We start from the raw sequence: 14,059 nt of genomic DNA on the forward strand, positions 1-14,059 counted from the left end.
TCACCGACAATATCCTCCACTCCCTCCTTTAAGTTAACTAAAGTGGATTTGAATTCAATCCTCGTTTAAGGGAAAGAGTGCTTACGATTAGGCTACTTACTTGGCTTATGTCTCCAAAGGGTTGCTTTGCTTATATTGATGCTTTACTTTAATATCTATCTATCTATCTATGGTGAATCAAGCTTTCATTTTATCCTAAGAAAAGGGGGAAATAAAAAAAGAAAAAGAAAACAGAAGAATTGAGCAAATTAAAGCTTTCATTATCTATGCTTCCCGAATACAGTTTATCATGATTAATACTACGTTTTTCACAACTGCCTATTTGTCTTTGTCTCTGGAACGTAGCTTTATAACGAAGGAGAAGGGCTAAGCTAAGATTTTTGGGTTTTTTTTTTTTTTTATAGTTGACCTAGGGGAAAAAAGAAGGAATATAAAAAACAATTACAAGTACTCCAACAAATACTGTCTACATCTATAATAGATGTCATACAAAAGTCAACACAAAACATTTCTATATGTATATGGGTTCCACCTTCCCAATGTTCAAGTCAATTTCCTGGACTCCAAGAAATTCTTCTTCTTGGGCTCGCAAGATGAGATGTATTCAAGAAAAGTGGCAAAATCTGTATCCTTATAGCGCCTTGGGTTTGCTTCGTCAATCAGTTTAGGCGACGGTCCAACCATGCAATTGAAAGGCAGACTATGCAATGAAGCCACCGACAGGCGAGGCTTTGCTGGATTCACAAAAACTCTGTGCAGCACACTTTTGTATCTCCCGTTGCTAAATATCTAATATAATAATAAAAAAAAGCAAAAGTCGAGATCAGCAATCGGTTTCGGCTCTTGGTTAATTTTGTACGCGGTATCAGTTAGAGGACGATACATGGCATTAAAATTCCACAATTTGTCAACCCTAAACTTAAAAATCAACTCACCTCGAGGTGATCACCAACGTTTACGACAAATGAATTGGCCCTTGGTTCAACAGTGATCCATTTTCCTTTGTATTGAATTTGTAGACCTTCAACTTCATCCTGGAGAAGAAGGGTCAGGAATCCGTAATCCGAGTGTGGCGGCATTCCTAAGGTAAGGTCAGGCTCAGGGCAGGGAGGGAAACAGTTAACCACCATTAGCTGGCTTCCATCCTGGAATTGCTTTACAATTTCATCATCTTCTGGCGTCTTTTCCTTTGTGGCACCCCACAGGCCAAGGCTCTCTAGGATGGCCTCCGTGATCCTTAGAAACAAGTACTTGGTTTCTTTTGCGTAGGTAGCGGCCAATTCCCTGTTAAAATATAAAAATGGGACAATTAGTTTATTGTCATATTTATTAACAAGTCCTTAAAATGCCTTATATTTTAATAGTATAAAGAAATAGTGTAGGCAAATAATGTGGCTAGAAACAGGCCTTATTGTTAAACAAAGCTGAGGTTATTTTCCTTTACCTGAAGTCCATGGGAGAGGAAGGCCAATGAGGGAGAACATCCGACAATGGATGGCAGACAAGCTTTAAGAAGTCTCTCCAACAGAACACAGCATCTTTGCTCTGGTTTAAGCTCGTTCCATATCGAACAGGTGAGGCCATGTCGGAGGTCATGTATTTTGCTCTTTCCTCGTATGGGAGCCCAAAGAACCTGGTGCTCACATCGATCATGCTTCTTATAACTTCAATGGGGATGCCATGGTTTATCACCTGCATTAAAGCATGGAAAAGAAGAAACTGTTTATATTACAATTCTGAGTTCTTTTTTTGTTTCTTTACAATTCATTTTATCTTGAGGCCTAGCTAGGTACCTGAAAAAATCCATATTCTTCACAAGCAGAGGAGAGGGAGTTGAGGACTAGGGAGCGGTTTGGGCCTTCCAATTCAGCAAAATCGATTATGGGCAGTTTAAGACTAGACTTAGCCGTATTTGGCTGCTCTTTATCTACATTGGGTCGATCAGATACAGGCAGTACATACTTTTTAGGAAGTTTGCTAACTCCATTTTCAAAAAGATGCTTCACTCCTTTCTGGAATTCGGTTTCCCTTGCATCATCGTTTGTCATTGCCAGTGCAGGGGGAGACATGAATACACAACTTCCTGTTGAAAACATTTACGAGAAAAAAACCAATTACTATCTATAAAGTTTTTTATGTTAATGTCTGCATGTTTTATGAAAGAAATGAAGAGAGATAGTCTTCAATAAGAAGAGCTGACAACCCACCTAACCGTTTTGGTGAAAAACCTGAAAAGAAAGGAGAGGACAGTAGATTTGCAAGCAGGAGAATGAAATTAAGCAAGTGGTCAGGGATATGAAGAAGGGCTTTGGTGTCTAATCTATTTATAGGAGGAGAGAATCAAGGGACTTAAACAGGAGCAAGTTTTGGGGAAACTGGTTTCGGCTTTATGAATCCCAGGAACTGACTGGTTCCATTATGTAAACAAAAACCGTTGACAAAAAATCAGTCAAATCATAAGGAAGGTAGGGACTAGGAGAACTCCATCTTTCGTTTCCTCACCATTAAATACAATTGCATTAACTTTCTCTTCTTAATTTCCTATTAGCTAGGCCCTACCTTTGGTGATATATGAAGCTGCCTCTCTCTCTCGCCCTCTCATCCTGTCTCATGGCTCTGACTTCTTGCATGCAGCTCATCGTCAGTAGGGTCGCTTTCCTATCTTGGTCACTATGATTTCTTAACTTTATTTAATTCTTTTCATTTACGCACCGAATTTGATCGACCACTTTGGGTTTTCTCCATTGTATATTCTTTCTTTTACTTTCTTCAGTGAATAATCATTACTACTACCTTTAATCTTGTCAAAAACACATGTTCTACTCAATACCCACAATTTTAATGACTTTTACACCAGTTTGACTGTCAACCATAAAAAATCAATATATGTCTCTGGTAATTAGTTCTTAATTAACACCTTGATTTTCTGGGCTATATACATAGTGGAATGAGTCTAATGCCAAAAGTTTGGAAGCCAGAACTGGTCTTTTCTGCGTCAAACACACTTCTTTTGAATTCTACATATATCTAATTTGCATTTTTTTTCCACAATTTTTCCTCTTCTTTTTCCTTTTAATGGTCCCTAAGAAAACAACATCATAATATCTTGATCGACACAACACAGTTGCCGACGTACTCTGCTGGCCGTAGTTTTTGCATACAAGTCTGAAGAACAAGTACTTTTCAAAAAAAGTCCCAAAAACAAGCAAAACACAAGACAACAATTGATGAACCATTTTTCCAAAAAAATCCAAAACAATACACGACGATATATAAGCTTACAAAAACAAATGGTTGTCGAGCGCGTACATAGGTTCACAAGTTGCTATTCTTTTTGGTAGCACTGATTTTAATAATTTTCAAATCAAAATTATATATCATTTTGTATTGACATTCAATAAAAAAAACTTGTTTGGTATTGGTTTAAACTAAATTATTTTATAGGTTTAGCATATATCATAATAAATTACACCTCATAAACTTCAAATAGAGTTCATGCTCGTGACTATACGTAGGTTCAACCGACCAACCAATAAACTTCCCATTTACACGTAGATTTTGTCAAAACAACAAAAAGACTATGAAAAACAATTAATCAACTCTCTAAACCGCTAGGTTTATGGTTTACAAGTTTGGTGGTAAGATAACGATGATAACATTTGATTGAATGCTCATCCCTTTGTCATTATACTCTTGACAAAATCTTTCGGGTGTGAATTTATTTATTTTTTAATTTGTGAATTCTTTTTAATTCGTTGACGGATGATAGGCTGTGTATGTCGTGGACATGATGAGTTCAGCTCACAATTAAGTTTCTTCGAAAGACACCTTAATTTGGATAATATGAGAGATTTTATATGAAGTATTAATTAAATTAACAAATTAAAAAGATGTCACAACTGCCCTAGACTGCAGGCTTATGGATTCTCTAGTGAAACTGATGTTCAAGTGTTGATGATCTGGAATGGTTCATTATATAAAAGATGCCATGTGACTAGAAAGCTAGAGATCCCAAGAACAGCAAGTTTGCTATAATTGGTATCAAATTGATCTTTCTCTCGCATACCTAGGAGCATATTCTACACATAGAGGTATTAATATTAATTGTATAGGCATTCGCTACTTGTTTATTGATTATGTAGATATAGACTGCAAGATGCCATATTTTAGTAGATTTAGCCATGTATACACGCACCAAGTCACTGATGTGTCAAATTCTGTAAAGAAGTAGATGGATTTTGAACAATTTTAAAAAGAAAATTACACATAAAATAAATAAAAATATATATTAATAAAAAGGGAAACTTCTTCGATTCAAACAAGCTAAAATGGTAACAATTTAGGTTTATCCATACTTGCTACAGCTGTTGACCAAAAACATATAAAATAATGGAGCGTATATATATATAAGGGTACATGCATAAGGTTAATGCTGTTGTGTACGATTATGTATGTTGCAAACGTGCATGTTAGCTCATTATATAATTTATCTAGGGTTTGACAAAACGGACCAATATTAAATTGGTAGACCCTGTAGGTAGATATTGAAGAGCTTATTTTGTTAGGAAATTATAAAGGTGTTTAGATGTAACATTTAATCCAAGACTAAAATCCAAATTTTTGAGTTGAAGGTTTTTCAAATGGTGTGAATATTGCAAATAGGATATACTTTGATGATTAAAGTTTGGTTTGATTGTTCAAATGGGTCCTAACAAAATTCTTTGCATCTTTCTCTCTTCGATCGGGGTCGCAGAAACAGGCCCCCAAATGCCCCTTAAGTGTTGTTCCCTGTAAAGCATGAGAGCGAATCGGGGTTGTCTTAAAGTCAATGTATCCAACCAAAAGCTACCATTCTGCCCTATGGGGCATCAAAGGTGGGGCTCTGTGTAAGGTTGGGGTGGTGCCAAGCTGGTTCAAAAGTTTAACAGTGGTGTGACTCTCGTGTTTATATTGTTATCTTCATTTTGTCCTTTTATACTCCATTCGTTGCATGGCTTGGGTGTCCACGTCACCCTCTTCAATATTGTATGATGTATACCCAAATAAATTATGTCATCAATATTGTAAGTTGCTAACCCAATTATTCTAAGCTTTTGGGTACTTCCCATCTTACTGCTCCATACGTATGCCCTTGTTTTAGGAGATTATTCTCATTTTTGTGTGTATTTGTCCTTTAAATAAAGGGAAAACAAGAGAATAGTTTTGTTCTTCTGATCTTCAATTATTATCGAAATCCATTAGTTTTCACTTTCAAGGAGAATCTAAGAATAGAATGGATCTGAATCGAGAGATGTAAATATCACAACTAATTATTCCTATATACGCAGTCAAGGGTCAAGATAGGCGTTTGTGCCTAAATCCAGAGACTTTCATTTTGAAAGGTGCAAAGAAGAGCAAATGCATGGAACCACATGACTCACAAACACTACAAAAAAAAAGCATTTTTCCAACAGATTTTTAATAAAAAAATTTGTTGAAAATTCTGTTGGTAAAAGCCCTGTCGGTAATACTTTTCTGTTGAAAATCCGTTAGAAATTTTCAACGAAAAAGTCTGTTGGAAAAATCTGATTTTGGTCGAGTATCTCTTTCGTATTCCGTTAGAAATTTCCAACGAAATTCTGTTGGAAATTCCGTTGAAAAAAAATTTTCTGACAAAAAATTCTGATGGAAATAATTCCGTTGGAAATGAGTTTCCAACGAAAATTCAGTTGGAAAACCATTTTTGACGGAAAATTCAATTGGAAAGAATTCCGTTCGAAATTGGTTAAAGTTTGGATACAACACCCAAACTGACAATGAAGTGACAATAGCATACAACACACAATAAAAAAATGACAGGACATGTACATGGACGGGAAGATCTCACCATGCAAAATGACATGAAAAAAGTTAATATATGTTCTAATTCAATTAAACAATATGACAAAAGACCAAAATGCCATTAGAGCATCTCAAAGTAATGACTACAGCATAATAGTTAAGAAAAACAACTCTAAAAATGATAAATCATCCACATCAACAACTGTTGGGATGAGCCCTACAGCCAATTGGGATTGGTTAAGGCTTGATTCTAATTATGCAACAACATCATTCATGTTGAATGATTAAAGGTTTTCCTTCATCAATAAGACATCAATTATAACAAGTTATAAATTTAATTGGATGAAGTCCATGAGATTAATATGCCTTGCAAGGGAATTGTAATGGGTTGCAGTTATGAGATCCTTATACATCAAAGTGTAATCTCAAAATGTTTCTAGTCAATGTATCATTGAGAGTGGACATCAATGATACTTAGAGATTGGTACATTCTATATTTCTTACTTGAAAAGTAAGCAACCGATCTCATAGGTTGAAGTATAGAGATACTTGGAACTATAATGTAGGTGCTTGCCTAGGAGAGCAAGTTCACTGAACATGACCCGCCATGAGAAGTGCATTTGGTATTTTACTCAAGTGTCTATGCAATACTTCTCATGTGTCAATTGTGTAAATACTCCATAGACTTAAGATACCAGGTTGTCTTATGTGTGGAGTGCTATGTTTTGATTTCATCCCTACGGGTGCCTAAACAGGATGCTTTTGGGTATAGCTTGAAGCATGTGAAGGCAAATGAGTGATCAAGATAGGAATCATCACCCCAAGTGATGCAGGGGATATATCCTAACTGTTCTTGGTTGATATCAGCTTATTGAAGTCCTTGGCTGAGGCGACTTAAAGATTATGAAAGGAGTTTCATAAGTCTTTATAAAGTTGATGATCAAATTTTAAGAACGAATATGGAGATCAATAAGAGTAGACACTGCACCATGCTCTTATCATCTCCAAGATATATGATGAGGGAATGAATTACACTGAAAGGCTAATCACTGAAATGTTGAGTCAAATCATCTTAACTCTTCTAACATTTGGGTGGCCATGATGGATTGCTAGATCCCAATCTTGATCTATGAACTCTAGGTAGTTAACTTGATTAATGATAGATTAAAAGTAGTTTAAATTTATCTAATTCTAAGTTTAACTTAAGAATTATATGTTGAGTTCATTGTCAATACGTTAGAAGCCTAATGGGTTACACACCTAAAATAAATGTTGAAAATAAATGGGAGAGGTGATTAAGTTGGACTTAATCAAATTAGAAGTTATGAGCTTCTCAAGCACTTGATTAAAATTGTTTAATTAAGTTGTGCCTAATTAACTAAATTGTTTAATTAAATCATTAGGCCTAATTAATTAAATTATTTAATTTAGTCATTGGGCCTAATTAATTAAATTAAACAATTAAGTTATTGAGCCTAATTGATTAAATTTGTTTAATTAAGTCATTGGGCCTAGTTGACTAAAATTATTTAATTAAATTGTTGAGCTTAATTAATTATATTATTTAATTAAGTTATTGGACCTAATTGATTAAATTAAACAATTAAGTTAATTGGGCTTTTAAAAGACTTAATTAAATTGTTTATTCAATTGTTGGATTAATTGACAATTACAAAATAGTTTTGTAATTAGGGTTTAAAATTAATCCAATGTATAAATACCTTGCTATAACCTCCAAACAAATAGAGTGGAAACGGTTGAAAAAAAAAAGAGTGAACGGTACAGTAGAAATTCTTTTGTCTTGTCGTTCATTGTGTGAAAAAAAATAGTTTTTCATTCACTTCATTTTTTTTTTTTTGTGTATTCAGCCTCACAATTTTGTGTGGATTATGAGTTTATGAAACTCATCTTTGCTAGCACATTGTCAAGGCATAGCATTCCCAATCCTTAAAGAAGGATTTTCTCATTCATTAGTGTGGATTACCATTAGAGGCTGCACAAGGATTCCTTGGACAGCTTTGGTTTGCGACAACCGGGTTGAGGTGGTTGAGTTTTTGAAGGCTGATTTGGTGGTTTAACAAAGGATTCATCAACTTTTGTTATTTAGGTAAAGTGATCTAATCATATACTTCTATTTTTAATTTAATTCTGTACTCAATTTAGCATAAAAGAGATCCTAGGAAAGTGAGGCGTAATTTAATTAGTTTAAATTTATTTCGCTACATTTTATTTGCATTTGATGCATGATCAGCCCTTATCCAACAACAACACATTCAGAAATAATTTATTTAAAAAGAGTAACAAAATACAAACTGATGAATTAATATTGCTATTCCTGTAAGGTTACATGGTTACCTCCTAACTGCGATTCACAACACCTATGTAACCAAGTCGAAGGGGAATCACTTTTCCAAGCAACAGGTTACGAGCATCAATACCTCGATCCATTATATCCAACTGGTTCACATACAAATAAGCCAAAACTAATCAGAAATTTAGAACAGCTTACATATAAGTCGTATCATAATCTGGAAAAGAGAATTTTAAGTTAAAATTTGCACCTTTGTGATTATGCCAATGGTTCTATAACCTGCTAGCATAAAATTAGCAAAATGATTCAATTAAATAAATATCAAACAACAACTCAATACAGAAATTGGCATTTTGATAGTCAAAATTACCATCAGGATCAGCATTTCCTGCAATTTGCAGTGCATCAGAATTTGCTAAGTCTGAATTTGCTGGAGTTACAGCTAGAATCAGACAACTTGGTTGTTTAATGTAAGACATGATCATTGTTCTAATTCGAGCTTCAATGTCAAAGGGCTGGTCACCGACAAGAACCTTTGTGATTCCAGGAAGATCCAAAAGAGTGATATCAAGAACATTTGGTGAGAAAATCTTAAGTCGAATCTACTTATCTGACACACCTTTGTTTCCTCCAGCCTCCCTATCTATCTCAACCTGCAGTCAATTGAGATTTACTTAATGCAAGGACATTTTCATTTCTTTTAACTCCACAAATTACAAACATGCTTTCTTTATCTCATAAAAACTATTATAACTTGCAAGCAATACTTTAAAAAAAAAACACTTGCAAACAGCAATAAAAGGCTAGAGTTTGTCAAATAGCTTGGGGGAGAGAAAAGAAATATATCTGAAATCCTTAGCCAAGAACATCTAAATTAAGTGATTCTCTTTACTAGTTAAGTAACTATCTACCTAAACCCTAAAAACTTCAATGTAGTGAATTTTAGCGTCATTGTCACCTAAAGCCTAATTATTCCTTTTGGCAAGCTGTCAATTTCCCTAATCACAACTTATTGTGCATCTTAATTCTTTCACGTATCATCCAATTAATCTATTTCTTGCTTTAAAATTTATCTCACAATTTTAATAGTCCTTAAGCAACCAGTCAGCAAAAGAAAATTCAAAAATGCCTAACTTCATAAAAACCCCATAATAAAAACCTTTTCAAATTGAATAATCAAAATGCCTAACATTTGAACTTCTCAATCATAAAAAGCAAGCAATAAAGAACCTGAATCTCCCTACGAATCTCATAGAAATCATAGAAGTGCTTTTCCAGGCAAGTGAAGAAACTTGCCATACTCCTCAGAGCCATCAGGTTTACGCTTGGTCTGGAGGAGATAAAGAACTAGAGGGCGGCGCGTGCAGATATCGAAACCTCGAGGCAAGAAGTAGCGGCCAACGGGTGATTCAATCACGCTGGACTTGCCACTACTCTAGCTTCCAACCACCACCACCTGCGGCAACTCTATCGTGGACTGGCTCCCAAGCTGAGCAAAGATGTCCTATTTATAAAAAGTTTAAAATATTTTTAAAAAAAATTCAAAAATACTATTACCAATGGAAATTTCCGTTAGAAACTTCATCGGACTTTCAAATTTTTTTTGGTTTTTTAAATTTCCAACGGATTTCCAACAGAAAATTTTCTGTTGGAAAATTTGGTGGGAGAATTTTTTTTTTACACTAACAAATTTTCTAACGGAAAATTTACGTTGGAAATCCATCGGAAAAACTATAACAAATTTGGAATGATATTTGTTGGAAATCCGTTGAAAATTTCCAACGAAATTTGTCAATAGAATTTTTTCCGTCAGAAAAAACATGTTTTTTTGTTGTGAAAGTAACGGGTCATTGGATATAGAGGAAAGCAATCCCAAAATTTAGATAGTATGAGGTCTATCCTTAAATCTCAACTGTCATCGCATAAAAAGAGCATTCAAAGTTCAAAATCAAGGTTATACTTCTCTCTCCCCCACTCTGTCTCTTATCTTCTCTCTCTCTCTCTCGTGGTCTAGTTTCATTAATGAGATTGACACAAAACTAACTAGCAAGAAATTGTTTGTAGATGTCAAGTATTACATAAAGTTTTGATGATGGATACTATGTGCATCTTGGCATAGCCCCAAACGTGCATTGGAAGTGGTTGGTACCTGGCTACATCCATGTATATTCTTTCCCTATCATATAGTCTATATACAGATTTTTCATGTAGAGTTAGGTGAATTTCCTTGATTCAGCCCAAAATATAATGGATAGGAATGCTTCTTCCAAGCTGTCAACATTAATTATATTTAATTTTATTGTAAAGCAAACCAATTCGGTTTTTGGGATTCTTTTGATAACTCTTTCATCTATAACAATGTACAAATGGTACAGTACCACCTTGGGTACTTACAAAAACTTTGTATAAATTAGTCGTTAAAATTGTAATAATCATATAATATGATGCCTTGTTTTATTTTTATGAGTATTATTATTATTATTTGAGAAGAAATATAGTAGATTAATCAGTTTGCTAAAAACAAGTACTCTTGAATTCAAAACAATTATTTGATATAAAAAAACCCAACATCGATTAGTGCTTCCACCTACAAATCAACTCTTTTATATCTATATTTATATTGGTGCTGCTAGTTTTATGTTTAGGGTGAGTTTTAGGTGGTGATTCTTGTGTTAAATGATTTTATTTTATTTTATTTTGTTTTATAAGGTGTTCAAATAATCTTTTACTGGGATGCTGAAAAAGTTGCTTTCGGTTGATTTAATTTTAGCATGAACTTGACTCTTTATCAAATTTTTAATACATAATTAATTAAATGAAAATCTATTTAATTGAAAAAAAAAAAAAAACCTCTTTTATGTCTAAAACAAATATGTGTGTATGGATGACGACTTTTTCTTTTTTTTGGCGAGAAATTGATGATCACTTGCTGGAAATGCGTATTTTTAATTCATGTCTAGCTAGCTACGTACATGTCCCTGGGCCTTAAATAGTTTCCACGGAGCTTCTTTAATTCAGTTGAAACTAAAAAGGAATAGAAAAATATTTCTCAACAAAGTCAACCCTTTTTTTTTATATAATATCTTCATGCTTAATCAATATATATATATATATATTATTTTTATTATTAATGGTTGAATTAATCTCGTGATATGCGTTTTGTCCACTTCCTTTTTCAAAATTTTTTTTTCATCATAAATTTTGGCTTTAGTTTGGTTTCCTAACTTGAGAAGAAATTCAATACAACATCATAAATTGAAGAAATAACTTTCTCAACCCTTTTTCCTTTTTTTGCTACTTGCTTTGCACTCCTACTAAAAAAATTTGACACGTGATCGATGAAATTATACATTAAAAAATATTTAAAAGTGAAAGGCATTAAAACTTTTGAACAAAATGGAATCCGAAGAATACAACATAAGGGAGTATAAGGTAACGTTATTGTTCCTAGTAATTTTCTCAAGGCCATGGGATCATTGACTAATTAACAATGTAGTATGTTTTCTAAGATAAAACACACAGAGGACACAGCAAGGAGAATTACTCTTCATTGGGTTTGGGCTGGAAAAACTTGATCCAAACTTAAGAAGATAAATCCAAATGCAATTGGCCTATAGAAGTTTCTTTAGGCGAGAAGATCAACTTATTTTACAAGCTAACTAGAAGATGAGCCCAAGCCCATTCCAGTAGTTCTGCTTTCTTTCCTTTAATTTTTCTTTCTTTTTTTCTTTTAATTAGGAACGAAAATGCAACCAAATAATGACATAGGAATGACAATTCTGCAAATTCTATTCAATGAAATAGATACAAAAGTGACAGCTTGAGTATTGTTTACAACTGCATAACGCCCTATTTCCAGCCTGTAGAGAGTTTTTTAAGCTCTTGAGTACTCTTCACAATTCACAACCAACGTGCAGATTTAGTACTGTTTGCAAAGTGAAAACATACAAAGGAATAAAGAGGGGAACTAAAGACAATATGTGTGTGTGTATTTGAGAACATTTACGCTGCAGGTGGCAAAAGCGGATCATAGGGTAAAGGTTTAGTATGTTTCCCTCTCATACTTGACAAAATCCAATATAGTAGACCTGCAGAGAAGAAGCTGAAAAACCAAGCATTGTTGTAAATGACAACAAAAGCATCTGAAACCGTTGGTAGAATCCCCACCTTTTGCAAGAAGCCTGGGATTACTGGCAAAATCCCAATTGCCAAAGCTGCCAATGCTGCCAAATTGAAGCCTCCAGTATAGTAATAAGCACCGTAGGGACTTAATGAATACAGGTCCCTGATGCTTAAATTCATTCTGTGAATGAGATAATAATCTGCTAGAACTATGCCACCAATTGGGCCCAACAATGCAGAATAGCCAACTAGCCATGTATATACGAAGCTCTCACTGGATTTTAGTAGTCTCCAAGGCTGAAAAGCAATGCCAAGCAATGCAGTCAGCAAAGCTCCTCTTCTGAATGTGAACTTGGAAGGGCTGAGATTGACCAGTGCATTTGCTGGGGCAACAACATTGGCTGCAATGTTGGTTGTGAGGGTGGCTAGGCTTATTCCGAGAATGGCTAGGATCTTTGTTGCGAATCCTCCAATTTGTCCAAGAAGCTGAATTGGACTAGAGATCACATGGCCAAAAATTACTTCAGTAGAAGATGTTACAGCTAAGCCAACAAATGTAAATGCCCCCATGAAGATTGGAAGGCCTGCCTGACCAATAATTTGATCTTTCTGGCTCTTGGCATATCGAGTAAAATCAGGAATGTTAAGTGCAAGAGGAGCCCAGAAGCTTATATTTGCCGTCAGTGAAGGGAAAAAGAGAGACCAAAACTCTGAGGAAGATAGCCTAGAGGATAAGGATAGCATGTGGCCTAAACCACCAGCCTTGACATAAGCCCAAATGAGAAGGATAGAGGTGAGTATGATCAGAATTGGGGCTGAGTACTTTTCTAGCTCTTTAATTCCATCCATTCCTTTCCAAACGATGGACAACTGGGCCACCCAAAAGACAATAAAACAAGCAAATTCAAGAGCAGAAGTGCCAAGCCAAGGTAATAATTGAGAAAGGGAAGATTCTTTAATGGATTTTGGCAGCAGAAGGAAAATCCCCTCACCTCCAATCCAGCTCTCTATCCCGTACCAGCCACAACCAACCAATGCCCTAAGCAAAGTAGGAACATGAGCACCACGAATACCAAAAGCTGATCTTGCCAAGACAGGGAAAGAGATACCATATTTGGCGCCAGGATGACCTGTGAGAACTAATGGCGCTAACAGGATTAAGTTGGCAGCAACAACAGTGGCGATTCCCTGCCACCAAGCCATCCCAATATCAACAAGACTACCGGCCAGGTAATATGATGGGACACCAACAACAAGACCAATCCAAAGACAGGCCATTTCCCACCAGTGGAAGTTCCTTTGACTAGGAGTTGTTGGCTTGAGGTCATCATTGGTGAGAGTTGGATCAGGTTCGAGTTCATCAAACTTTGTTCCAACACTGGATTGACCTGACGATGCCATGGGAGTTAAAATGGCGCATCTTTTGGGAAATGAATGATAAATTTGATTGCGGGTGGCCTTTATTTTGGTCGTTGTGCCAGTCGAGAATAAAGGAGTGAGGGCAAGACTTGAGAATTTTGGATTTTGGGATATTGCAGAGTAAAGAGAAAGGTGGGGATGGGGATGGAGATGGAAGCTGATGCATTTGAAAACCATGACTCAACACTCGGAACAGATTCAAATGAGTTTGAGGCTTAGAATCTGTGGGGTATCTGTTCTTTTAGAGATAAAGATGAGTGGGTGGAATTATCGGTCTCATTTGTGCTTCCAGAAATGAGATTCCTTGTCCTATGAGGTAAGTTTGTATGACTTTTGTGTTTCGGATCATGAGCCACAGATAAAAGAATCTCTTTAATTATTGTTAAT

The 14,059-nt window shown here is 35.2% G+C and overlaps 3 protein-coding genes across 3 annotated transcripts; all 3 read right to left on the minus strand.

The window, feature by feature from the left end:
• Nucleotides 240–2,399, minus strand: LOC18598095 (protein DMR6-LIKE OXYGENASE 1). Its single transcript, XM_018120792.1, has 5 exons — nucleotides 2,208–2,399; nucleotides 1,794–2,083; nucleotides 1,445–1,692; nucleotides 936–1,284; nucleotides 240–789 (listed from the first exon to the last, which is right to left on the minus strand). The coding sequence occupies exons 2-5, from the start codon at nucleotides 2,067–2,069 to the stop codon at nucleotides 544–546; spliced, it is 1,119 nt and encodes a 372-aa protein (XP_017976281.1). The 5' UTR covers nucleotides 2,070–2,083; nucleotides 2,208–2,399; the 3' UTR covers nucleotides 240–543.
• On the minus strand, nucleotides 8,050–9,648 carry LOC18598096 (dynamin-related protein 3B). Its single transcript, XM_018121233.1, has 4 exons — nucleotides 9,362–9,648; nucleotides 8,502–8,784; nucleotides 8,382–8,410; nucleotides 8,050–8,277 (listed from the first exon to the last, which is right to left on the minus strand). Exons 2-4 carry the CDS (start codon nucleotides 8,614–8,616, stop codon nucleotides 8,179–8,181), a joined length of 243 nt encoding a protein of 80 aa, XP_017976722.1. The 5' UTR covers nucleotides 8,617–8,784; nucleotides 9,362–9,648; the 3' UTR covers nucleotides 8,050–8,178.
• Nucleotides 11,892–14,040, minus strand: LOC18598097 (purine-uracil permease NCS1). Its single transcript, XM_007027467.2, has one exon. It carries the CDS (start codon nucleotides 13,847–13,849, stop codon nucleotides 12,134–12,136), a length of 1,716 nt encoding a protein of 571 aa, XP_007027529.2. The 5' UTR covers nucleotides 13,850–14,040; the 3' UTR covers nucleotides 11,892–12,133.

The sequence above is a fragment of the Theobroma cacao genome, chromosome 5 (genome assembly GCF_000208745.1).
Source record: "Theobroma cacao cultivar B97-61/B2 chromosome 5, Criollo_cocoa_genome_V2, whole genome shotgun sequence".
Taxonomy (NCBI): domain Eukaryota; kingdom Viridiplantae; phylum Streptophyta; class Magnoliopsida; order Malvales; family Malvaceae; genus Theobroma; species Theobroma cacao.